The sequence below is a fragment of the Haematobia irritans genome, chromosome 1, assembly GCF_050003625.1.
Source record: "Haematobia irritans isolate KBUSLIRL chromosome 1, ASM5000362v1, whole genome shotgun sequence".
Lineage (NCBI taxonomy): Eukaryota > Metazoa > Arthropoda > Insecta > Diptera > Muscidae > Haematobia > Haematobia irritans.
In genome coordinates, this window is record NC_134397.1 from 59,469,970 (window position 1) to 59,496,008 (window position 26,039).

The following is a 26,039-nucleotide window of genomic DNA, read 5'->3' on the forward strand; positions in this document are numbered from 1 at the left end:
AGATCATGTTGATAGATAATAGATATTTATAAATAGTTTTGATATGCATGAATCCTTATGTCCGGAAATTTTTTAATTTTTGAATTATTGATTTTAACGGATATTAAAAAGTATTTGCAATTTAGCAATTTTTTGCAAACTTCTCATTTGCCGAAACATGGGACACACTACATTCCACGATAACAGCTGTTTTTATTTTTGCACCTAGTGTTTATTTTGTAAGAGAATTGATTTGGGCCCTTTAAGATTTGTAGATATGGCAGCAGCAAATTCCAAAAAAGCTTTGGTATGGAAATTATAATCATTAACTGCTTCTCATGGATATTTTTTAATTTGTGAAAATGTGAAAAAAATTGTGTAATAACATTTTTAGAATAAACTGAAATCTTTGGCTCTGGTCTGCACTGGGGGTGCGTTGGTGTTTTCCGGTGTTTGCATTCATCAAGGTCATGAGAACTATTATAGAAATGTTTTGATGCCTGCTACCCGTTTATTGCCGCCAGAGACAAGTCACAAATTGGCCATATGGTGTTGTAAATATAAAATATTTGGAAAAGTCCAGAAACAGGATGATGGTATTTTGGTAAATTCCATTTAACGGGGAAATTGTAAGCGAAGTCTTTGATTAATATGTGTTTTTTTTTTTTTGCTTTTCTAAGGAATGTAATTTTTTTGGGCATTCCCTTAAAAATCCTCTGGGCATTGCTGCCGGTTTTGATAAACAAGGTGAAGCTGTAGAAGGTTTAACGCAATTGGGTTTTGGTTTTGTTGAAATAGGTTCTGTAACACCAGAACCCCAACCTGGTAATCCCACACCACGAGTATTTCGTTTGGTTGAAGATGAGGCTATTATAAATCGTTATGGCTTCAATAGTGATGGTCATGTTGCCGTGTACAATCGTCTCAAAGCTCTAAAGGATTCCGGTAATTTCCAAGGAGTTTTGGGTATTAATTTGGGTAAAAATAAAACTTCACCTTCTGCTAAATCTGATTACAAACAAGGCGTCGAGGTATTTGGTCCTATTGCTGATTATCTTGTTGTCAATATTAGTAGCCCCAATACTCCCGGTCTAAGAGATTTGCAAGGCAAGAAAGATTTACAAGAATTACTCGAAACTGTTATACAAACACGCAATGATTTACCATCGAATAACAAAGTTCCGGTTTTATTGAAAATTGCTCCTGATCTAACACAACAAGATATTAAGGATATTGCTTCTGTTATCAATAAGAAATCTTGTCGTGTGGATGGCTTAATTGTCTCCAATACAACAATATCCAGGGACAATTTGAAGGATGATACTCTGTCTCAGGAAGTAGGAGGTTTAAGTGGAGCGCCATTACGATTAAAATCCACACATTTGGTGGCTGAAATGTATTATCAAACAAGTGGTAAAATACCCATTATTGGTGTGGGTGGTATTTCATCGGGTCAAGATGCTTTCGAGAAATTAGAAGCTGGTGCTTCTTATTTGCAATTGTATACATCGTTTATTTACCATGGTCCTCCAGTGGTTACACGTGTCAAGTCGGAGTTGGCAGAAATTTTGAAATCCAAAGGATATAAAACGATCAGCGAGGCAGTGGGTAGCAATTATAAGCAGTACTTAAAAAAATAGTTGCGGAAAATACGGTTATAGAGAATAGTTTCATTGGAATGATGTATATTTGTGGGTGTTTTTTTTTTTACAAAATGTGATTAAAGTTCGATAGATATTTTAAATGCAAACACAGTATGCAAATTGTGATGCATATTGTTTTTATACACAATTGGATATCTGTTTTATATATACTAAAATACCATTAATCCGGTTGCATTGAAGCAATTGGATATCTGTTTTATATATACTAAAATATGATTAATCCGGTTGCACTGAATTACAAACTTTTTATATACAATAAAGTGAAAACAAAATTGTGTACGCAAAATTTTTTAATAAAGAAGACACTTTAAAAACGGTAAACTGAATGAAAAAATGGTTTTCTGTTATAACATAAGGGATATATAATATAAGATTTTGCTGAAATATCATTGAAGAACAAATTTCAACTTTTTTGTATTCAATAAAGTGTAAACAAAATTATGTACGCACAATTTTTTAATAAAGAAAACATTTTAAAAACGTGAAACTGAATAAAAAAATATTATTCTGTTATAATATAAAGGATATATAGTATAACAGTTTGCTGGAATAGCAAATATTCTCCGCTATTGTATATATTAAGAATATGTCTTATTTTTTACTATTTTATAACCAAGTCCAAAAGGTCTGAAGATTTATCATATTAAGGCGTAACTGCGCACTAAATGTTTGCTTATCGTATTTAGGAGATTTTAAGGATATTAGAGCACAGAATATAAAAAAAGGATTTTTTTCTTCCCAGTTACGATTTGGGTAAAATTAAAAAAGTTACAAATTGGTTGTTCTCTAGACCCTGAATTGAAAAATATAACAGAAAACACCGATTGCTGTTTTATGGAGACTTTTCCATGAGTCTAGAGAAGATGCATAAAACACAAATTAAATTTTTTATGTCAATGGACGCAGTCCAATTTTATTTTAATATTCATGATGTCGAAAACCAACTAAGACGGTTTTATAATCATGAAATTTACGTAAAGCAAGAGTGCCAAAACAATTTATTATTTGACATTCAATTAGGAGTAGTTTCTTACATCATAAATTATTGGTAGGAAGTGGAACCACTACTTATGCGGCTCGATTTCGGCATCAAGTGATACTGATAGTTGATGAATGGTCACTATTTTCTCTAAGTGGCCTCATACATAGTTGGATAAGCTGTTGGTGCTCGGCCACAAACATGTAATCCCTTATCGCTGAGAGTGATAAAAACCCCCGGTTTTAGGTTGATTTATTCATTTCTAAAAAACCGGACTATTTTACAAAACCGGGGAACATTGTGTTTATTCTCTCGATTATTCTTTTACTGGTTCTACTTACCTTGGTTTTTTTGGGTGCCATGACAAATACATTTTAAATCAATTTTTAATTTCCTTACATTTTATTCTCTAATAGCATAAATTAATTATTATTTGCTTCCTTAACATTAAGTACACGTCCCTCGAGAAAATGTATATTTTGATTACAGGCACTGTTATAGGCATCACTGCTGCTAAATGTCACAAATCCATAACCTTTAGAGAAACCTTGCTGTTTGTCATATACAATGGCTGAATTTGCGACATGGCCAAATTTTGAGAAGTATATTTGTAATTCCCTTTCTCCTACTGTCCATGGCAAATTACCCACGAACAATTTGTAGGCGGCTTGACGTAAGAAATTTGACATATTAACTGCTACCTCCTATGCTATATTCCTTAAGTTTATTGTTTATATCTCCTTGGTAATTTCTATAAGATGTATTGTGTGCCCACCCAATATTTCTAATAAATCCACACCAGATGCTTTACCAATATCGTCACTGTTTATCTGCAGGGCACACAATTTCCACTTTTTCAATAAGGCCTCAATGGACCAGTCAGCACTACGTTCCTGATAGGTAAATATAAATTTTGCCGAGGGATTGCGTTCTAGAAGAAATGAAACAGTCACCAGAATATCTTCAAATACACATGGATCATAAAAACAATCGGCAGCTATGATCAAATCCAAATGTCCCAATGACCAGAGGCTATTTAGCAAAAGTCCCCAACTTAAGCCAATTACTTCTATGTCTTGTCCAGGTCTTAAATTATTGACCGTACATGAACGTTTTATATGTTGCAATGATTTATCACTTATTTGTCTATCGCTAAGCAGAACTTGTGCACCACACTTTGCCGCTAAGATTCCGGGTAATCCGGTGCCAGCTCCCAATTCTAATATGCGTTTTCCAACCAATGAATTACGACGTTCCCACAAGAACCAAGCCAATATTGGTGAACAAGGCCACGTGTAGAAGGAGTAACCACTTTGCAGTAACTAAATAAGGAATGTCAATCAATTTATAATATGTAACATAAAACAAAATATAGATTCTTTTAATTATAAGTTAATTAAACTACATTGACTTACCTCTGGTATCTTAATTTCAATCTCTTCCAATGGGCAACCTCCACCCGGTCTTTCTTCTTGTAATGATAATGCCGTTGAAGTATTCCTACTAGAACCTCTTGATGTGAAGTGAAATGTTCTTATTTTTTCGTTTTCACGTAAGTCGTGTTGTATTGCTGTAGCGCTACTACTTGTCGTTTGTTGTTGTAGGCGACTTGTTGCTGTCGACGATGTTGACGACGAGGAATGTTCATTTGGAGCTCCTGAATCGCCATTGATATGAAACCGGCCACTTGTCATAATTTATCGATCACTTTTCTATAATTATCTTCATATAAAAGAATAAAAGTTGCTTTGTTTAATTGGATAAAAAGAACAGACTTCGTTGTTTGTTGGTTTGTTTTTTTTCAGTAAACAAAATTCAGATGTAGTGTTGTAAAACGCCACAATTCTTCGATTATATCCGCGTACTTTACGTACAGGGGTAATCTCGACAATAATTTAATAATAGCCGAGTTTTATGTGGCGCGTATATGGTACGGTTATCATTCATACTTTTATGGAATCAGAACCAAACGAATGAATAATTTTTTGCAAATTCGTGAACTAGAATCTATTACTACGTTCGCACTAGACACGAAATCCTCCTAGATCTCAGTAGATTTGCAATAGGCAAAAATCAAGTGCCTTGTAGAGGATCTCAATAAAATCTCTTTCAAAACCCTGGCCCAATTTTCTTTGGAAATGAATGTGTGTGTGCGTGTGCACATATGGGTTTGTGTTTGTATTGATATATTTACAAACAGCTTATGTGTATTTTATTACTAAAAACGAAACCTTATTGATTGGATGATTCGGTCCATTCCCTCCAACCCTGCCAGCATTTCAAAGTGCCATTTCATACTCACCGCTACCACAGACTCGTAAGTGACACTGCAACAATCGCCAACTGTGATAGTATTTTGCCATCACTATTCGCATGAAAGTATTTTGCCATCACTATTGTTACAAGAGCCATTTTATATTTTGTGAAACACCAAGCACAACTAGCTTCTTATAATTTATTTAAATAAAAATGACAATGAAGTGCTGAAAACATAGTTATTTCGTTTAAAATTGTGATAGGTATATTGGTGAATAATTTTTTACTTTCCAAATGGAATAAAGTGATAGTTTTTCAAATATTTTTCCAGATACGCTGCCTCCATTGGGAATAAAAGCAGTGGCTGATAGACGCTACAACATGTAACGTGCAACTTGTAACTCAACATCAATCTTTTATTAATGCATAAAAATATGTTAAATATCTTTTATTAATGCATAAAAATATGTTAAATGTGATGTGATAGTCGTATAAATGTAATTTTTAGGAGGCACGCTGCCTCCATGGGCTGATAGACGCTACAACATGTAACTTGCAACTTGTAACTCAACATCAATCTTTTATTAATGCATACATATAAATGTGATGTGTTAGGTGTTAAATGTGATGAGATAGTCGTATAAATGTTATATTTATGAGAATTTATAAATGTTTAACCAAATTAATATACACCTAAACAATCATGTTTTACTTGACCACAATGATTCTTTTACAACTATCTTAAAATGCACATTTTCTAATTGTTTAAAGTGGCTCTTATTGGCGTCCTTCTAAATGTACCCAAAAGGGCACCTAATAATTGCACTCATGCGATACTTTTTTGTAGTAACTTGGCGGGTACAACTTCTCAATAGTGATGGCGCTTTTCCGAGGAGTTTTGGATATCGTATACGACTGTTTTCGACGTAGTGGTGATACTCAGATGCGCCCCCAATTTCAAAAAATGTTGGCGGGGTACATCATTTTTTTATTATTCGTTTGTCTAAAAACCAGCAATAATTTCACGCGCAGGAAGTTGATTTGATTTTAATAAATTTGATTTAATTAAATTCACGCAATGCTTGCTGAAATCTTGTAAATGTAGATATGTCACTACCTTGTTTGTTTTTATTGTTATCATAAATTGATTCTCGCGTTGGCAACACTGTATTAGAGAACACTGTAAGCTAACGGCATATTAACAGGAAGAGTATCAAGGAATGCTTCAATTTCATGAATTAAACGCGTGAATTTACTGGATTCCAGATCAACTTATGATAAATATTAACCGTGTTGCAAACGAGAAAGAAAAAATATGGATGAAATTAATGATTTCTTTGACTTTTCAAAAGATTTTGAAAAGAAAACTGTTCCACTGGGATGTGTTTCAGGATCGGTAAATGCAACAGCAGGAGCTCCAAAAGAATCTTCAAATATGATGAGGCGCGAATATATGGGTACGTCATATGCCAGAAATTTAATTGAAATGGAACGCCTAAGAATGGATGAGGTAGGTGGTTTGTAATTGTAAAAGAGGATAAATTGTGTATTAATTGCTTTGTGGTTTTTCTTAAGTTGGACCTATATGATGAAGCTAGTAAAAGTCGCTACGATGAGGCTCGTAGCACAGTTGCTTCATCATGCATGGACGATTTGGAACATCTTTCTAGTGAGGATGATGATGAGAATCCTCGTGCTAAACGATTGGACGATGGAATCTATGATCGCTACACATTTGATATGAATCGTAATGAATCTTTGCCAATATTTGATAAACGTGATGAAATTGTTGAAATGATACGTACAAATCCAGTAGTGGTATTGGAAGGTGACACCGGCTGCGGTAAAACCACACAGGCAAGTATTTAGTTTTTGTTGGTATTTTTAAGGGGGTTTCGATAAAAGCCCAAACAAAAAGAGCTGTATCTGCTGTATCAAGTGTGTAGTTCTTTTATGGTTCTATATAAACAATGTTACAAAATACATTGCATATATAGATCAGCGATTCCCAAACCTTGTCAATCTGAGAAGGAGGAAAATTTTGCTCATCAGATTAATTTTAGAACTTAAACGAATACTAAAATTCATATTTTATTGAAAAGAAAGGAATATTGAACAAACACTAATAAAAATATTTGTTTCCCAGGTTCCTCAATATATCCTAGACGATGCTTATAGCCGTCGTGAATATTGCAAAATTGTTTGCACACAACCTAGGCGTATTGCCGCTATATCAATAGCACGACGTGTATGTCAGGAACGTAAATGGCAAGAAGGAAGTCTAGTTGGCTATCAAGTAAGTGGTATCTTTTTAATAACATTGCAAAGCTTTTTTTCTATTTACAATTAATTTTAATAGGTTGGCCTTCATGCTAATTTAAGTGAAGATACCCGACTTCTATATTGCACAACTGGAGTTCTATTGCAAAAATTGATACGAGAGAAATCACTTGGATCATTCACCCATATAATTTTGGATGAAGTACATGAAAGAGATCAGGATATGGATTTTCTCTTGATAGTTGTCAGACGTTTATTGACCACCAATTCCAAGCATGTGAAAGTTATTTTAATGTCGGCCACAATTAATACATTTGAGGTAGATTTTAAATAATATTTTCGAAGAAGAATATTGGATAAATCTCTTGTGTTTTTAGTTTTCAAATTATTTTAAAATTAGACGTGAACCAGCACCCATTATGAAGGCCGATACGAGACGTTTGTACAAAGTACGAGAATTTTATTTGTGTGAATTGTGGCGAATTAACAATCAGGTAGGGTGAATGAAGCCATAGCGTTTGTTTTTTTTTCTTGGAAACTAATACATTTGTATCTCCTCAGAATATCCAAATAGATTATACAGAACCAGGAATTTCAAATGAAATGTATGGCCTTGCCCTAAAATTGATATATGTTATCGATAACATTGAAAAACATGAGACACCCAATGCTTCCACCAAGACTTCCATATTAATATTTTTACCAGGTATCAATGAAATTGATAAAATGTGTAAGAAATTGGAAGAAATAAATGAAACGGATGAGTAAGTTTGCAATTTTAATTATTATTATAACTATTATAATTTTTTATTTTAATCTTTTTTTTTAGCAATACAATGAAATTAAGTCCCATACGTTTACATTCACTTATATCACCAGATGAGCAAATAAAAATATTCCATCAAGCTCCATTGGGTTATCGTAAAGTAATATTGGCCACAAATATTGCAGAAAGTTCTATTACAGTACCTGATGTCAAATATGGTAGATATTGAAACACCATAAAGGGAATAGGGAATTTATAATATAAATTTATTCATTATTTTACAGTAATTGATTTTTGTCTTAGCAAGTCCATGGTTACGGATTCAGCATCAAATTTTTCATCTCTTCAATTGCATTGGGCATCGAAAGCTAATTGTAAACAAAGATCAGGACGTGCTGGTCGTGTTATGAATGGCCGGGTTTATCGGTTGGTTCCTCGTTATTTCTATGAGGTTGGTATTTTAAAAATTTGGTTTTTAATTTTTTATGTAAAACTTCTTGTTTTTTTTTTGTTTTAACAGAATAACATGAACGAATTTAGCATACCCGAGATGTTACGTTGTCCTTTGGAAAATGTGGTTTTGAGAGCTAAACTTTTGGATATGGGACCACCACCCGATATTCTAGGTTTAGCCTTAAGTCCCCCAAATCTTAGTGATATTCATAATACAATTCTGACTTTGAAAGAATTGGGAGCAATGTATACTACCATAAATGGTACATATTCAGTGCAGGATGGTGATATTACATTTATGGGACGTGTTATGGCTTCTCTACCATTGGATATACGTTTAACTCGTCTGATAGTATTAGGACATATATTTAGTATTTTGGATGAAGCTGTTATTATAGGTGAGTACAACAGGTTAAAGTGGCAGCTCGATTTATTGTCAGGCTTACTGAGACTATTCAGTCCATTGTGATAGGTGAGTATAATACACTCATTGAGAAATTGCTAAATAATAAGAAAATGGTCGCTGTCTGCTAGCGTATGATAATTCGTAGATAAAATAGCAAATTTTGCAGTGATTGCTTTCAATAATTATTTAGCAGACTTTTTGCTAATTTAACAGATTTTTTGGGTATAATAATCAAATGTAAAGCTTAGCCAAATAACCACTTATGAAGACAATTTGCAATTTCGGCAAATTAATTTAGTTCTTTAGTCATTAATTCTGAAAAATATTTAAGGTAGGTATTAAGTTCGAGATTAGCCGCTAAAATCTAAAATAGTTTGAAAAAATTTTATTTTTAAAGAAAACTAAACATGAAAACGACTATTTTTGCACGATAATGTGCTCTTAATACCGACCTTTAGATGTTAATCCATGACTCTGTGGATAAATTCTTTATAACCTGCGCCACACTGGGGAACAGGGTATTATAAGTTAGTGCATATGTTTGCAACACCCAGAAGGAGACGAGATAGACACATGGTGTCTTTGGCAAAAATGCTCAGGGTGGGCTCGTGAGTCGATATAGCGATGTCCGTCTGTCCGTGGACACATTTTTGTAATCAAAGTCTAGGTCGCAGTTTTAGTCCAATCGACTTCAAATTTGGCACAAGTATGTGTTTTGGCTCAGAATAGAACCCATATATATCTTTTGCCCGATATGGACTTATATTAGTACTATAGTCAAGTGTGCCAAATTTTATTGAAATCGGTTCAGATTTAGATATAGCTCCCATAAATATCGTTCGCCCGATTTACGCTCATATGACCACAGCGGCCAATCTTTTACTCCAATTTACTTGAAATTTTGCAAAGGAAGTAGAATTAACATTCCAACTGTCTATACAAAATTTGGTTGAAGAATCGGTTCAGATTAAGATATAGCTCCCATATATAGCTTTCGCCCGATTTACACTCATATGACCACAGAGGCCAATTTCATTTCATTTCATTTATTTAACAATACAGTAAGCCTTCGTGGCCAATAAATCGTATTGTTCTTAAAAATAGTAATACATTAATAGTAATTGTAAAGTTATCAATACTAATCATTAATACTTAAATTACCCTACCACTCCACCATCCTCACTTTGGCCAAAGTCACATAGAAAACTAATATTAATAAAAGTAAACTAACACCTACCATTGGTAAATAACAGCCAACATTAAATATATTAATTCAAACTAGTCAGTAGCAAGTTCCTAAATTGATTCTCAGGAAGCCCAAAATCCCTTACTGCTACAGGAAGATTGTTCCAAACCCTAGCAGTAGTAACAATAAACCCCCTCTCAAAAAGGGAACAATTTATTCGTGGTATAATTATCTGCGGATTTCTCACTCTTGCTGAGAGGGAAGATATATGTTGTCCAAAATCCAAATTCGCATCAATTGTAATACCCAAGCATTTGACCGTCTGAACAAACTGAATAACCTCACCACACATTCTGATCTGCGGATAGGTCACATTGCGATACCCCGCCTGAAACATAATCGCCGTCGTCTTACCTGCATTAATAACCAAACTATTATCAACCATCCAGGAATAAACAATATCAAGAGCAGAATTCATGCGCCTCTCCAAACTATCCGGACTTTCCATCCCACCTGTAAATACAATTTGAATGTCATCCGCATACATATATACTCTAACAAAATTAGGTTCCAAGCATCCAACAAAATCATTCAGGAACATGATAAACAGGAGCGGTCCAAGTACAGAACCTTGGGGAACTCCACAACTCAAGAATGCAGTACCCGAACTCCGCCCATTCAACTCCACGAACTGCGATCTTCCATGCAAGTATGACAGAATCAGTCTACACGCAACTCCTGAAAATCCATAGTTCGCCCTAAGCTTAATAATGCATGATTTAGACGATCAAAAGCCTTAGACAGGTCAAGCGACACCATAGCACAGTTCTCCCTTCGATTAAGACTACATCTCACATGTTCAGTCAAACACAAAAGCACAGCCGTCGTACTATAACCCCTCCTATATGCATACTGATTACTATTCAATAAATTCCTAGATGTGATATACCCCACTATCTGATACTTAAGTATCTGCTCCATAACTTTAGAAAGAGCAGGAAGTATACTTATAGGACGAAGGTTTTCACATTCATAAGAGTTACCCTTTTTCGGAACCGGCACCACACGAGCAAATTTCCAACCCACCGGGTAAATAGACGTGGTTATGATCATATTGACAAGATTAAGAATGTATACAGAAATATATGGAAATATTATTTTCTAATTTTGCACAAGGAGTAGAATTAGCATTGTAGCTATGCGTGCCAAATTTGGTTGAAATCGGTTCAGATTTAGATATAGCTCTCATATATATGTTTTTCTGATTTCGACAAAAACAGTCAAAATACCAAAATTTTCCTTGTAAAATCGCCACTATTTAGTCGAAAAGTTGTACAAATGACTTAATTTTCCTAAACTTTTAATACATATATATCGCCCCGCCCGACTTTAGACTTTCCTTACTTGTTTTTACTTATATTCTGCGATTCATTTCACTAATTTCAACAATGATCTCGTTATTCTTTTGTTTTAGCTGCCGGTTTAAGTGTTCGATCAATTTTCAAATTTCAAGGAAATAATCCCCATAGCGATTGTGAGGCATATTTGAAGAAGCTAGTATGGGCTGATGGCTCTGGCTCAGATTTGTTCGCTATGTTAAATGCTTATAAGGTAAGTTTCCTTTATAGATTTCCTATAGACACAGAAAAAAATGTCACGAAATTTTTTCCAATTAAATTCTTAATTGAGTTTTAAAAAATATTCAATTATTAATTTAATTGATTCAAAAAGTTTTTAATTGATACAAAAAATCAATCACAAAAATTAATTGTATCAACTAATTTTTTAATTGGATCAATTAGTTTTTTAATTGATACTATTTTTTAATTGATACTGTGACTGAAGAGATTTCAATTAAAAATTAATTGGTTCAATTAATTTCGTGATTGAAGACAAAAAATATATTTTTGTGTGTAGAGCGATGAAAAAATGGAATTTAATTATAGCAAAATTATTTATATGCACGAGAGAAGTTCGATAAGTACTTAGTCTACAAAAACATTAACAAACATTTTTGAAAAGTGCACAGAAAAAATGTTTCTATAAGTACTTAGTCTACAAAAAAATGACAAACATTTTTGAAAAGTGCACAAAAAAAATTTCACGAAATTTTTTCAAATTAAAATCTTTTGTGAAAAAAAAATATCAAATTAAATTCTTAACTGAGTTTTAAAAAATATTCAATTAATAATTTAATTGATTCAAAAAATTTTTTAATTGATACAAAAAATCAATCACAAAAATTAATTGTATCAATTAATTTTTTAATTGACTCAATTAATTTTTTAATTGACTCAATTAATTTTTTAATTGATACTATCATTTCTGTGACTGAAGAAATTTCAATTAAAAATTAATTGGATCAATTAATTTCGTGATTGAAGACAATTTTTTTTTGTGTAGAGCGATGAAGAAATGGATAGCAAAATTATTTATATGCACGAGTGAGGTTCGATAAGTACTTAGTCTACAAAAAATAACAAACATTTTTGAAAAGTGCACAGAAAAAAGTAAGTAATTAGTCTACAAAAAATAACAAATATTTTTGAAAAGTGCACAGAAAAAAATTTCACGAAAATTTTTCCAATTAAAATCTTAATTGAGTTTTAAAAAATATTCAATTAAAAATTTAATTGATCCAACATTTAATTGAGACAATAATTAATAGTATCGATTATTTTTATACCTTCCACCATAGGATGGGGGGTATATTAACTTTGTCATTCCGTTTGTAACACATCGAAATATTGCTCTAAGACCCCATAAAGTATATATATTCTGGGTCGTGGTGAAATTCTGAGTCGATCTGAGCATGTCCGTCCGTCCGTCCGTCTGTTGAAATCACGCTAACTTCCGAACGAAACAAGCTATCGACTTGAAACTTGACACAAGTAGTTGTTATTGATGTAGGTCGGATGGTATTGAAAATGGGCCATATCGGTCCACTTTTACGTATAGCCCCCATATAAACGGACCCCCAAATTTGGCTTGCGAGGCCTCTAAGAGAAGCAAATTTCATCCGATCCGGCTGAAATTTGGTACATAGTGTTAGTATATGGTCTCTAACAACCATGCAAAAATTGGTCCACATCGGTCCATAATTATATATAGCCCCCATATAAACCGATCCCCCGATTTGGCTTGCGAGGCCTCTAAGAGAAGCAAATTTCATCCGATCCGGCTGAAATTTGGTACATGGTGTTAGTATATGGTCTCTAACAACCATGCAAAAATTGGTTCACATCGGTCCATAATTATATATAGCCCCCATATAAACCGATCCCCGATTTGGCTTGCGAGGCCTCTAAGAGAAGCAAATTTCATCCGATCCGGCTGAAATTTGGTACTTGGTGTTAGTTAATGGCCTCTAACATCCATGCAAAAATTGGTCCACATAAGTCCATAATTATATATAGCCCCCATATAAACCGATCACCAGATTTGACCTCCGGAGCCTCTTGGAAGACCAAAATTCATCTGATTCAGTTGAAATTTGGTACGTGGTGTTAATATATGGCCTCCAACTCCCATGCAAAATTTAGTCGGTATCGGTCCATAATTATATATAGGCCCCATATAAACCGATCCCCAGATTTGACCTCCACAGCCCGTTGGAAGAGCAAAATTCTTCCCATTCGGTTGAAATTTGGTACGTGATATTATTATATGGTATCCAACAACCATGCAGGAATTGGTTCCTATTAGTCCATAATTGTATATAGTTCCCATATAAACCGATCCTCAGATTTGACCTCCGGTGCCTTTTGGGGAAGAAAAATTCATCCGATCTGCTCGAAATTTGGTACGTGGTGATAGTATGTGATACCACAAGCCAAGTAATTCGATTGTGGATGACAGTCTTTCGTAGAAGTTTCTACGCAATCCATGGTGGAGGGTACATAAGATTGGGCCTGGCCGAACTTACGGCTTGTTTTTAATTGGATCTATTAATTTTTAATTGACTTTCGATTAATTTTTTAATTGATACTATCATTTCTGAGGTTGAAGACATTTCAATTAAAAAACTTATTGGATCAATTTATTTCGTGATTGAATCGGAAAAAAATTTGTGTGTGGCTTAGTGACTTGTCCCATGAAATGCTCCCACTTTTAAAACCTGCCTTATACATAGCTGCCTTATACATAGGTCTCCGTGGCGGCGATAACCCCCCTATACGACCAATATATGAGCCAACCTAGTTACTATTTTAAATTTAGACATGAATAGATGACGATTGATTGGGGCGAAATCAAGAGAATTCAATGAACGGTGTATGACCAATTTTACTGAGAGAAATGTTAGTTCGCACGTTATGTTGGCGAAAGCGTACTACAATATGCGAATCGTGGAATGTAAATCACTTGTTCAGCCGATGCGACTACACAGAAAAAAATTCACGAAAATTTTTCCAATTAAAGTCTTAATTGAGTCTTAACAAATATTCAATTAAAAATTTAATTGGTTCAACAAATTTTTTAATTGAAGCAAAAATCAACACAAAAATTAATTTTTTAATTGATACTATCATTACTGTGATTGAAGACATTTCAATTAAAAAATGAATTGGATCAATTTCGTGATTGAATCAGAAATTTTTTTTGTGTGTACCTTCACTTTTCGGAGTTGGTTTGTTTCGAATTTTCATTGGTCTCTGGTACATACACAAATGAAGGCAATTATTTCGACAGTTCATTAATCTACGGCATCCGAAAAATTCAACTATTGTCCTTTGAACATTTTTAGCATAAAGGGCGCTGCATTACATTCCCTTCCAATACGATTTCGTCGTTAAAGTTCGTAAAAAACGATTAACCGATTTTGGCTAACGTCAAAAGGCTTGACTCGTTAAAAAAAAAAAAATTAAGATTACGAAATGTCATGAAGGCATTTCTTTTGGTCGGCGGCAGATGGCGGCAATTTTTGCCAACGGCGCACAGTTGTTCCAAATCGTTTTTGTTTGGAAATAATTCTGCAACTTTTGAACGAATAAAGATATCAATCTAATTTTCTTTGCTTTGTGTGAAAGCTGTGGTGTTTTCCTCTCAGTTTGCAAGTTTGTGGTTCCTTACACAGAAAAAAAAAAATCACGAAAATTTTTATAATTAAAGTTTTAATTGAGTTTTAAAAAATATTCAATTAAAAATTTAGTTGACTCAACAAATTTTTTTATTGAAATAAAAATCAATCACAAAAATAAATTAATTTTTTAATAGGGGGTATGAAATTTTATTGAATTCGTATGGAAAATCCCCCAAGTAGGGACAAATATTAAAAAACGTATTTTTTTGTAATTTGCATATTTCTCAGCTGTTTACCGGTAGTAAGTGAAACATTTTACAATTAGTTGGTGAACACATGAATGAGGCTTTTTGGAGAAGAGATCGTCTTAGCATTTTTTTTTTTAAAACAATTTTTTTGTTTTTAGATCTGGTCTTCTATGTGTGAACAAAATAACCTACGTGATGATGAGGCTCAATCTGCCTGGGCCAATCGTTACTATATTAATCTACGTTCGATTAAAGAAATGCATCTACTGATTCAAGAACTTAAAGAACGTTTGAATAGCTACAATTTTAAAGTGCAAAATTCCTATCAACGTGTCCATTGGATTGATCGTGAAAAAACCATCATTCTTAAAATTGTAATTGCTGGGGCGTTCTATCCAAATTATTTTACCCGAAGTTCCCTTAATGAAACAGATCGTGAACGTGGCGTCTACCATGCCATCTGTGGCAATGATCCATGCAGTACTGTATATTTTACGAATTTCAATACCAAACACATTGGTCAATTGTATACACAACATATTAAACATATTTTCCGTGATGTCGGTATTAAACCCCAGGATATGGAAGTGAGATTTCAATCGGGTTCTGAGAAGGTATTTGTTACCTTTAAAAATGAATTTGAAGATGATTACGATGAAAGTAGCAAACGTGTTATGGTACCAGGCAGAGTACGACCTGAAGTTTATAAAGCCGTGCGTATGCGAATGTCACGGGTACCTACCTATATAAATGTCATGGAGTGAGTATGGAAGAGGGTCTGGGTTTTTCTAAGAATTCTTCTATGTTTATGTATTTTTTTCTATTCTATTATAGTCCTCGTATGGCTGTTAAATATGCAGAGGATAGAGGTTATGGTTCCATGGTAGATGGTACCTGGCAACCGGCAAAAAATGAAATTAAACATGTTGATTTAATTGTTCTTCCCTCGGTCTTTCACAAAAAGTTAAAAGGACGTATTACACATGTAAGTGGTGAATTTCTATTAAGTAGCAAAAATGTCCCGTTATTTTAATTTTTATCATAATTTTTTCTAGATTGACCACTGCAGTAAATTTTTCTTCTTACCTTTGCCGGAAAAAGATCGTTTAAATGAAATTCTCGAAGCTATAAACGATTCTAAAGAATTGGATGCTGCCCGATTTCCAACTCCGGCTGCTGTATCCAAAGGAATGATTTTATGTGCTCCTTTTAATGACCGTTATCATCGAGCTAAAATTCTAAAAGTTTCAACGTCTGCATCTTTACAATTTAAGGTAAGAAAAAAACTAAAAAAGGGTTCACAACAATTACAAGATAATTGTTTTTCTTAAATTTTAGGTTCTCTTTATTGATGATGGAAGTACTGCTTTTGTAAGGTTTGAGGACCTTAGAGCCTTTTGGCCTAGGATAGCGTCACTAAATGAAATACCTCCACGAGTATTTCAGTGTCGTTTAGCTATGATTGAACCATCTTCGGTACGTTCACCAAATGGAAAATGGTCAGAAGAAGCTAATGATCTTCTACAAGAATGTGCCAATGCAGGTGTGGTGGAAATCGAAATATTTTCTGTTGTCGAAGCCGTGGCAAATGTGATTATTAATGTACGCACTACAACCTTCAATGATATATTGGTAGACAAACAATTGGCTAGAAAATCAGACGAGAATTATTTATCAAAGGTATGGATAAAATCATTAAGCAGTAATTTTGAAAAATTATATTCCCATCATAGTTAGTTGTCCATATTATCCTTAGACAATCTCAAATGTGTGTTTCATATAAAAAATTAGACGAAAATCTAATTATGGTCTAGTCTAGTTTTTGCATAGTCAGCCAAATAGTAAAAATTCAAATTTGAAAGATTAAATTCGTATTTAAGGAATTGGTTTCTGTCTCGGCTAATGAGCAAATTTCAAATTCAATATTTTCTTCACACACCCTTTCAGCTTGTCCTTTGATGCTGTTATTACAGATTTATTGATACTGGATTTTATTTTTATTTCTATAGAAAATTTTGCCAAAATTTTATTTCTGTAGATATTTTTCCACAATTTTATTTCTATAGAAAATTTTGCCAAAATTTTATTTCTATAGATATTTTGCCACAATTTTTTTTCTACGGAAAATTTTGTCAAAATTTTATTTCTATAGAAAAATTTGTCAAAATTTTATTTCTATAGAAAGTTTTGCTAACATTTTATTTCTATAGAAAATTTTGCCAAATTTTTTTTCTATGGAAAATTTTGTCAAAATTTTATTTCTATGGAAAATTTTGTCAAAATTTTATTTCTATGGAAAATTTTGTCAAAATTTTATTTCTATAGAAAATTTTGTCAAAATTTTATTTCCATAGAAAACATTGTAAAAATTTTTTCAATATAAAAATTTTATTTCTATAGAAAACATTGTCAAAATTTTATTTCTATAGAAAATTTTGCCAATTTCTTTTATAGAAAATTTTGTTGAAAATTTTTGAAGAGGAATATTTTGCAAAATCTACAAAAACATCAAGAATTTCACCAATCTACCAAACAGTAGAAAATCATTTTTTGTGGCAACCGTGTACTGGATACATTCTCGTTGTTCGTAGGAAATATGAATCCCATAAGAAGCTTTTACATATTCTTGATATCTCCCAACATTTGTTTTATATTTGTATATTTTCGTATCGCTTTAGATGGACCATGAATTACGTCATCGCAAACAATCACTGACAAGCCGATTCCTTGATGAAGACCACCGGCGACAAAATGAAGAATATTTACGTAATATACAACCAGCCATGGATAAGGATGTAGAACCTCCACCGATGAAGATCTGTAATAAAGTTGTAAAATTACGTGGCCCCTTCTCACCGCTTGAGACAAAAATATTTTCCGCTGTTCGAGCGGGAACATGGAAATGTGTTCAAATCGAAAGGGAATCTGTAAATTCGGTAATGATTGATACTGATCCGCAGGATGTACATGAACGTTTGGTAGTTGCAGCGGGAATAACTGAAACACAGACCGGTGAAACCATAGTGGCGCGATCAACAACACTAATGCCAAATATACATGGATTTGGAGCTTTGATGACTATGCTATTTTGTCCCACAATGCAAATTAAACGAAATAGTAGTTGTACAAAATACGTAGCCATATTGGCTGGTCTGGGATATGCTCCGGAAACATATAAACCTTTGTATGGGGAACATGATGTCGTATTGAACTTAGATGTGGAAATAAAAAGTGAAGACATTGAAGTGGTAAGATTTGACAGCAAAATTTTATTTTTTGATTTTTATGTGATTTGTTTTCGTACAAAATTTTACCCTGAAGACATCATATCGGGTAGGGTAGTTCTTCACCATTTTTCAATAAAAATAACATTTTGACAAAATGTTCTATAGAAATAAAATTTTGACAAAATTTTCTATAGAAATAAAAATTTGACAAAATTTTCTATAGAAATAAAGTATTTCGTCTCTTCATACAACAACAATATTCCAACAAATTCCGAGTCTTTAAGTTCTACTCAACAGTGGTTGTAATATTTTGTTGTTTTCAAAAAAAAATTCCGATGTAGTCTTTCAATGAAAAGACTAAATATTGAATAATAAATAAATAAAAAACACTGACATCGAGCTCGTTTTTATCAATAATTTTAATTGAAAAAAACAAACTAAAGGTCGAATACAATAAAAACAAGCTTGTAACATAAATAAAATTTTGACAAAATTTTCTATAGGAATAAAATTTTGACAAAATTTTCTATAGAAATAAAATTTTGACAAAATTCTCTATAGAAATAAATTTTTGATAAAATTGTCTATAGAAATAAAATTTTGACAAAATTTTCTCTAGGAATAAAATGTTGAGAAAATTTTCTCTAGGAGTAAAATTTTTACAAAATTTTCTGAAGGATTAAAATTTTAACAAAATTTTCTATAGAAATAAAAATGTGACAAAATTTTCTATAGAAATAAATTTTTGATAAAATTGTCTATAGAAATAAAATTTTGACAAAATTTTCTCTAGGAATAAAATGTTGAGAAAATTTTCTCTAGGAATAAAATGTTGAGAAAATTTTCTCTAGGAGTAAAATTTTTACAAAATTTTCTGAAGGATTAAAATTTTCACAAAATTTTCTGAAGGATTAAAATTTTAACAAATTTTCTATAAAAAAAAATTTTTAAATTTTCTATATAAATAAAATATTGCAAAAAAAAAAAAATAAAAATTTCACAAAACTTTCTATAGAAATAAAATTTTGAAAAAAATTTCTTGAGAAATAAAATTTTGACAAAATTTTGCTATAGAAATAAAATTTTGACAAAATTTTTGCTATAGAAATAAAATTTTGGTAAAATTTTTGCTATAGAAAAAAAATTTTGACAAAATTTTCTATAGAAATAAAAATGTGACAATATTTTTGCTGTAACAATAAAATGTTGGCAAAATTGTTGCTATAGAAATAAAATTTTGACAAAATTGTTGCTATAGAAATAAAACTTAGACAAAATTTTTTCTATAGAAATAAAATTTTGACAACATTTTCTATAGATATAAAATTTTGACAAAATTTTTGCTATAGAAATAAAACTTTGACAAAATTTTTGCTATAGAAATAAAATGTTGGCAAAATTTTTGCTATAGAAATAAAATTTTGACAAAATTTTTGCTATAGAAATAAAATTTTGGCTATAAAATTGGAAATTTGGAAATAAAACTTAGACAAAATTTTCTATAGAAATAAAATTTTAACAAAATTTTCTGTAGAAATAAAATTTTAACAAAATTTTCTATAGAAATTAAATTTTGACAAAATTTTCTATAGAAATAAAATTTTGACAAAATGTTCTATAGAAATAAAATTTTGACAAAATGTTCTTTAGAAATAAAAATGTGACAAAATTTTCTATAGAAATAAATTTTTGATAAAATTTTTTATAGAAATAAATTTTTGATAAAATTTTTTATAGAAATAAATTTTTGACAAAATTTTCTCTAGGAATAAAATGTTGAGAAAATTTTCTCTAGGAATAAAATGTTGACAAAAAATTCTGAAGGATTAAAATTTTAACAAAACAAAAAATGTAAAAAATTTTCTATATAAATAAAATATTGTAAAAAAATAAAAATTTCACAAAACTCTATAGAAATAAAATTTTGACAAAATTTTCTATAGAAATAAAATTTTGACAAAATTTTCTATAGAAATAAAATTTTGACAACATTTTTTATAGAAATAAAATTTTGACAAAATTTTCTATAGAAATAAAAATTTAACAAAATTTTTTATAGAAATAAAATTTTGACAAAATTTTTGCTATACCCAGCAAAAACTCTCATTACCCGGTAATCTTGTAGGTAAGCCTATTTAAAAATTAATAACCACTTATTAATTGACATCGCTTCGGATTACATTTACATACGCATGTCCTAGAAGGAAAGTACTTCTCCCCAGGCATACTTTCGGCCATAAAATAAGTAGTGCATTTAAAGCATATAATCACCTAATATGTAATGACTTATTCGTAGATACACCAAAGCCTGCAAAATAGCCACTTATTGTCTCAGGCAACCAATGGATCAAAATATGGCGAGTGATGCTATAATAGGAGAAGTACTTGAATAGAAACGAATATTGTATAAACAAACAAAAAATCTAATAAATAATCTAAATAAGATGCACATTAATTTCACACTTAAAATAGAAATAAATGTAGGTTATTTAAGGGAGTTGGATTCGTGAATTACGTTATAATATATCCAATAGCCAATTCACATAAGGTTCAAAATCTACTAAAAGTGGTTTTTAAGTCTCTTTTTTATAAGGCAAATGGCATTTGAAATTTAGTTTAAGCGCTTTTTGGAAGTGTAATGTGAATGAGGTATAAGAAAGCATTTATTTAAAACATAATATGACAATGTCATTAAACACGGAAAAATTTTCAGAATTACCGTTACATTACATATTATATTTTATTAATTCGTTAACTACAACTGCATAAAATTTGAGAATAACAATTCGAAAATTACCGAGAAGTATTTATTTTTGTCATTACAAGTTAGTCATTATAACTCGCCGCAATGTAATGCAACGTGTAATGACAGCTTTACTCCTGGTAATGTCAATTGTAATGAGATGTGGTTACCTAGTTTTTGCTGGGTAGAATTAAAATTTTGACAAAATTTGCTATAGAAATAAAATTTTGACAAAATTTGCTATAGAAATAAAATTTTGTCAAAATGTTTACTATAGAAATAAAATTTTGACAAAATTTTCTATAGAAATATAATTTTGACAAAATTTTCTATTGAAATAAAATTTTGACAAAATTTTCTATAGAAATAAAATTTTGACAAAATTTTCTATAGAAATAACATTTTGACAAAATTTTCTATAGAAATAAAATTTTGATAAAATTTCCTATAGAAATAAAATTTTGACAAAATTTTCTATAGAACAAAAAATTTTGACAAAATTTTCTATAGAAAAAAAATTTGACAAAATTTTTTATAGAAATAAACTTTTGATAAAATTTTCTATAGAAATAAAATTTTGACAAAATTTTCTATAGAAATAAAATTTTGACAACATTTTTTATAGAAATAAAATGTTGACAAAATTTTCTATAGAAATAAAATTTTGACAAAATTTTCGATAGAGATAAAATTTTGACAAAATTTTCTATAGAAATAAAATTTTGACAAAATTTTCTATAGAAATAAAATTTTAACAAAATTTTCTATAGAAATAAAATTTTGACAAAATTTTCTATAGAAGTAAAATTTTGACAAAATTTTCTATAGAAATAAGATTTTAACAACATTTTTTATACTACACTTGTAGTTTAGTCAATGCATGGTTTTAAGGTGAAATCAAAAACAACAATAATGATTGAAGAATAAACCAACAATAACAAAGCAAAACGAAATAAAATTTTGACAAAATTTTCTATAGAAATCAAAAACTGCAGAATAAGATGTTTTTATTTGGTAGTTTTTGGTAAAATAAAATATATGGTAGATTTTTTTTTTTTGGATCGAGTGGCAACCGTGTCGGAAGTCAAATCTGGGGATCGGTTTATATGTGGGCTTTATGTAATTATAGGCCACTATGAAACAATTTTTGCATAGTTTTTGGGAAACATATAATAATACCGAATTGCCACCGGATCGGATGAAATGTGAAAATGTTTGTTTACTCGTAGATAAATCAACTTCGTTATAGTATGGACTATATGCTATTGACTGATCCTGGAGAAGAAAGACCAAGTCTAGCAGCCAAACAAATCGGTGATTTGCAAGCCAAAATCAAGCAGCTAATAATAAAGTAAGATGCAAATACTGTCTGTTCATGAGCTTCAGAATTGTTTACTCGATTGGAGTGAAATTAAAGTATCCTTTTGACAAAAGTTCCATGAACAGACTATTAATTTCCCATTTGTAGAAAAATGCTTACTAAATTTTTATTCATCCATAGACTCTTAAGTAAAAATCGAAAATATATCGAAACACATAGTGATGAAAATGACAATGTTTGGCAATTCCATGAGGCTTCTGAAATATTACAAATGGTTGCAGTATTGGGTCATCGTGCTATCTTTCCAATGTTACCCGCCTTGGTATTGCATGATGAACAATATGATGAAGTCCAAGCTCTGCTACTACACTGTAAAGAATTGCATAATTTAAGACAATTGTAAGTAATTTTTATATATAGTTGTTAAAATGTATACATAGTTGTTGGTAGAAGATTTCGTTTAAAATTGTTTTTTTTTATATATATATATATATATTTTCTTAAATTTTAGGGATGGCACTGTGAAACCAGTAACATGTCGTTTGTGCAATCAATATTTGGAAAATGTTGTCCAAATACGTATACATTTGCTTTCACAGTTACATCGGGATCGTGAACAGCAGATACGTTATAAACAAATTAATTCATAAACTTGCTCATAATTATTTGAATCTCTTGCGTATTCATATTTGATATGAAAAATACCATTATTTTATGCAGAATCATTGTTAAGTTTTACATTAATCGAATTAATTTCTAAGTTCTGGTTTGATAGCACTTACATATTCTATGTAGTAGAAGGTGGCTAAAGCTACTTTTAATGAAAATTAATTTTTATACTTACTACAAATAAAAATAAAACATATTTTTATGTTACTCTCACATTATTTTATTTTGATATATTTCATTCCTATTAATCAAAATGTCCCGACATCCAGTTGTTACAGGGGCCAAATCACCGCAGTCAAAATCGAGTCAAAATCGTTAGCAGTCGTTATCGAATTGTTTCTACTCGCAGTTGAACACGATAGGTAGCATGCTATCGAAAACGAAGTATGTAGTGATTTTTGAGCAGAAAAAAGGTAAACAAAAAGAAACAAGAAGTTGGTGAAAATACATTTAAGAAAATATAATATTACTTGCATTTAGGGAAACGGATCAAAGAAAGGGATGCTCCTCAGTGCCGCTTCAAAAAAAAAAAAAAATTTTCAAGAACATATTTAAAAGCTTCTTTTTACAGACGAAAATGTAAATTAAAAATACAATTAGTTAAAAGCACTCACTTCAAAATAGAATCACTTACAATACTTCAGGCAATGATAAAGGACTGCTTTTTTTCAAAAATAATTGTCCTTATCAATGCCACTTTGTACACATCCTCTGAATCCGAAGACGAGGAAAACAAAAAAAAAAACACTTGGATTCATAATATAGTTTTACACATATATTTTAACACACAAAAACAATATAATTTCTCAGAAATAACATAGTTTGATTACAAAAACTTAACAGGTTGGCTGATAAGTCCCCGGTCTGACACATAGATGGCGTCGCTAGTATTAAATGCATATTATTTTTATATAGTACCAACCTTCATATGATTCGTGTCAAAATTTGACGTCTGTAAGTCAATTAGTTTGTGAGATAGAGCGTCTTTTGTGAAGCATCTTTTGTTATTGTGAAAAAATGGAAGAAAAGGAATTTCGTGTTTTGATAAAATACTGTTTTCTGAAGGGGAAAAATACGGTGGAAGCAAAAACTTGGGTTGATAATGAGTTTCCGGACTCTGCCCCAGGGAAATCAACAATAATTGATTGGTTTGCAAAATTCAAGCGTGGTGAAATGAGCACGGAGGACGGTGAACGCAGTGGACGCCCGAAAGAGGTGGTTATCGACGAAAATCCACAAAATGATTTTGAATGACCGTAAAATGAAGTTGATCGAGAGACCTTAAAGATATCAAAGGAACATGTTGGTCATATCATTCGTCAATATTTGGATATGCGGAAGCTCTGTGCAAAATGGGTGCAGCGCGAGCTCACATTTTACCAAAAACAACAACGTGTTGATGATTCTGAGCGGTGTTTGCAGCTGTTAACTCGTAATACACTCGAGTTTTTCCGTCGATATGTGACAATGGATGAAACATGGCTCCATCACTACACTCCTGAGTCCAATCGACAGTCGGCTGAGTGGACAGCGACCGGTGAACCGTCCCCGAAGCGTGGAGAAACTCATAAGTCCGCTGGCAAAGTAATGGCCTCTGTTTTTTGGGATGCGCATTAGATAGGGTCACGGCCTAAAGGAAAAAAATAGTTGACGCGGTCACCCCCAGTTTTGTAGCATATTCGAAGACAATTTCAGAACACCAAAACTTTTTTTTCGTGCACCCTACGACCCCCCGAAATACAATTTATTGTGCTGTATCGTCATTTGAAGTCCGATCGAAAAGAAACGCATATCGTTGTTCGTGGTTGATCAGGGGCTATATTTCGTGCATTGGTCATTTTTGACTCCGACGTCAAATTTGATTTTTAATTTTTTTATTTCACTTAATATACACCTATGATGCCCATTTCTGACAACCATTATAAAGATCTTAACAAAATATGAAACTTTTGCTTTTGAAGTATTTACTTATATTCATAAACAAAAAAGTTAAAGAGATTTTAAAAAATCAATAGGTCACCCTACACACAAAATGGGGGGTGACCGCATCAACTTTTTTTCGTGACCCTACCGTGCCACAAGTCATTGAGAACGATGGCAAAAATTCATGAATTGGGCTTCGAATTGCTCCCCACCCACCGTATTCTCCAGATCTGCCCCCAGCGACTTTTTCTTGTTCTCAGACCTCAAAAGGATGCTCGCAGGGAAAAAAATTGGCTGCAATGAAGAGGTGATCGCCGAAACTGAGGCCTATTTTGAGGCAAAACCGAAGGAGTACTACCAAAATGGTATCAAAAAATTGGAAGGACTTATAATCGTTGTATCGCTTTTGAAGGGAACTATGTTGAATAATAAAAACGAATTTTGGCAAAAAAATGTGTTTTTCTTTGTTAGACCGGTGACTTATCAGCCAACCTGTTATGATTTGAAATCTAAATTCTGTAGATTTTTACCCGTATTACTCGAATGAGAACGACTTGTCTCATAAAAATTGCGAGTTATAGATGGTCATAAAGTCAAATCAGGGGGACTACATTAAAACATGCGCACAAAATATTCAGCATACCTATTTGCGGGTATAAAATACCTCTGGAATTTGAGTTAGAAGCAAATTGTCTAAAAATTGCGATTGCTAAAAGTTCAAAAGTCAAATCGGGAGATCGGTCTATATGGGGATTATACTAAAATATTGACCGATACACACAAAATACGGCACGCTTTCAGCTAAATCGGATAAAAATTGCGGTGTCTAGAAGCCAAGGATGTAAAATTGGGAGATCGGTCTATATGGGGACTATACCAAAACATGGACCGATTCACAAAACCAAGTCCATACTTATTT

At 31.8% G+C, this 26,039-nt stretch overlaps 4 protein-coding genes across 4 annotated transcripts; 2 read left to right on the forward strand and 2 right to left on the reverse strand.

Annotated features, from left to right (window-relative positions):
- The first annotated feature begins 149 nt into the window (after positions 1-149).
- Dhod (dihydroorotate dehydrogenase 2) lies at positions 150-2,130 on the forward strand. The gene is made up of 3 exons (XM_075290525.1): positions 150-286; positions 374-583; positions 660-2,130. The coding sequence occupies exons 1-3, from the start codon at positions 257-259 to the stop codon at positions 1,617-1,619; spliced, it is 1,200 nt and encodes a 399-aa protein (XP_075146640.1). The 5' UTR covers positions 150-256; the 3' UTR covers positions 1,620-2,130.
- Positions 2,131-3,005: 875 nt separating this feature from the next.
- SLIRP2 (SRA stem-loop interacting RNA binding protein 2) lies at positions 3,006-3,311 on the reverse strand. Its single transcript, XM_075290527.1, has one exon. The coding sequence runs from the start codon at positions 3,309-3,311 to the stop codon at positions 3,045-3,047; it is 267 nt and encodes an 88-aa protein (XP_075146642.1). The 3' UTR covers positions 3,006-3,044.
- Positions 3,006-4,427, reverse strand: LOC142221036 (histone-arginine methyltransferase METTL23). The gene is made up of 2 exons (XM_075290526.1): positions 4,038-4,427; positions 3,006-3,944 (listed from the first exon to the last, which is right to left on the reverse strand). Exons 1-2 carry the CDS (start codon positions 4,314-4,316, stop codon positions 3,354-3,356), a joined length of 870 nt encoding a protein of 289 aa, XP_075146641.1. The 5' UTR covers positions 4,317-4,427; the 3' UTR covers positions 3,006-3,353.
- A 1,637-nt stretch (positions 4,428-6,064) lies between these two features.
- spn-E (tudor domain containing 9 protein spindle E) lies at positions 6,065-23,415 on the forward strand. The gene is made up of 18 exons (XM_075290528.1): positions 6,065-6,388; positions 6,454-6,735; positions 7,025-7,174; positions 7,238-7,477; positions 7,536-7,652; positions 7,720-7,922; positions 7,988-8,142; positions 8,209-8,375; positions 8,445-8,775; positions 11,444-11,580; positions 15,396-15,997; positions 16,072-16,222; positions 16,293-16,511; positions 16,576-16,917; positions 17,916-18,485; positions 22,437-22,558; positions 22,709-22,927; positions 23,040-23,415. Exons 1-18 carry the CDS (start codon positions 6,194-6,196, stop codon positions 23,176-23,178), a joined length of 4,341 nt encoding a protein of 1,446 aa, XP_075146643.1. The 5' UTR covers positions 6,065-6,193; the 3' UTR covers positions 23,179-23,415.
- Positions 23,416-26,039: the final 2,624 nt, after the last annotated feature.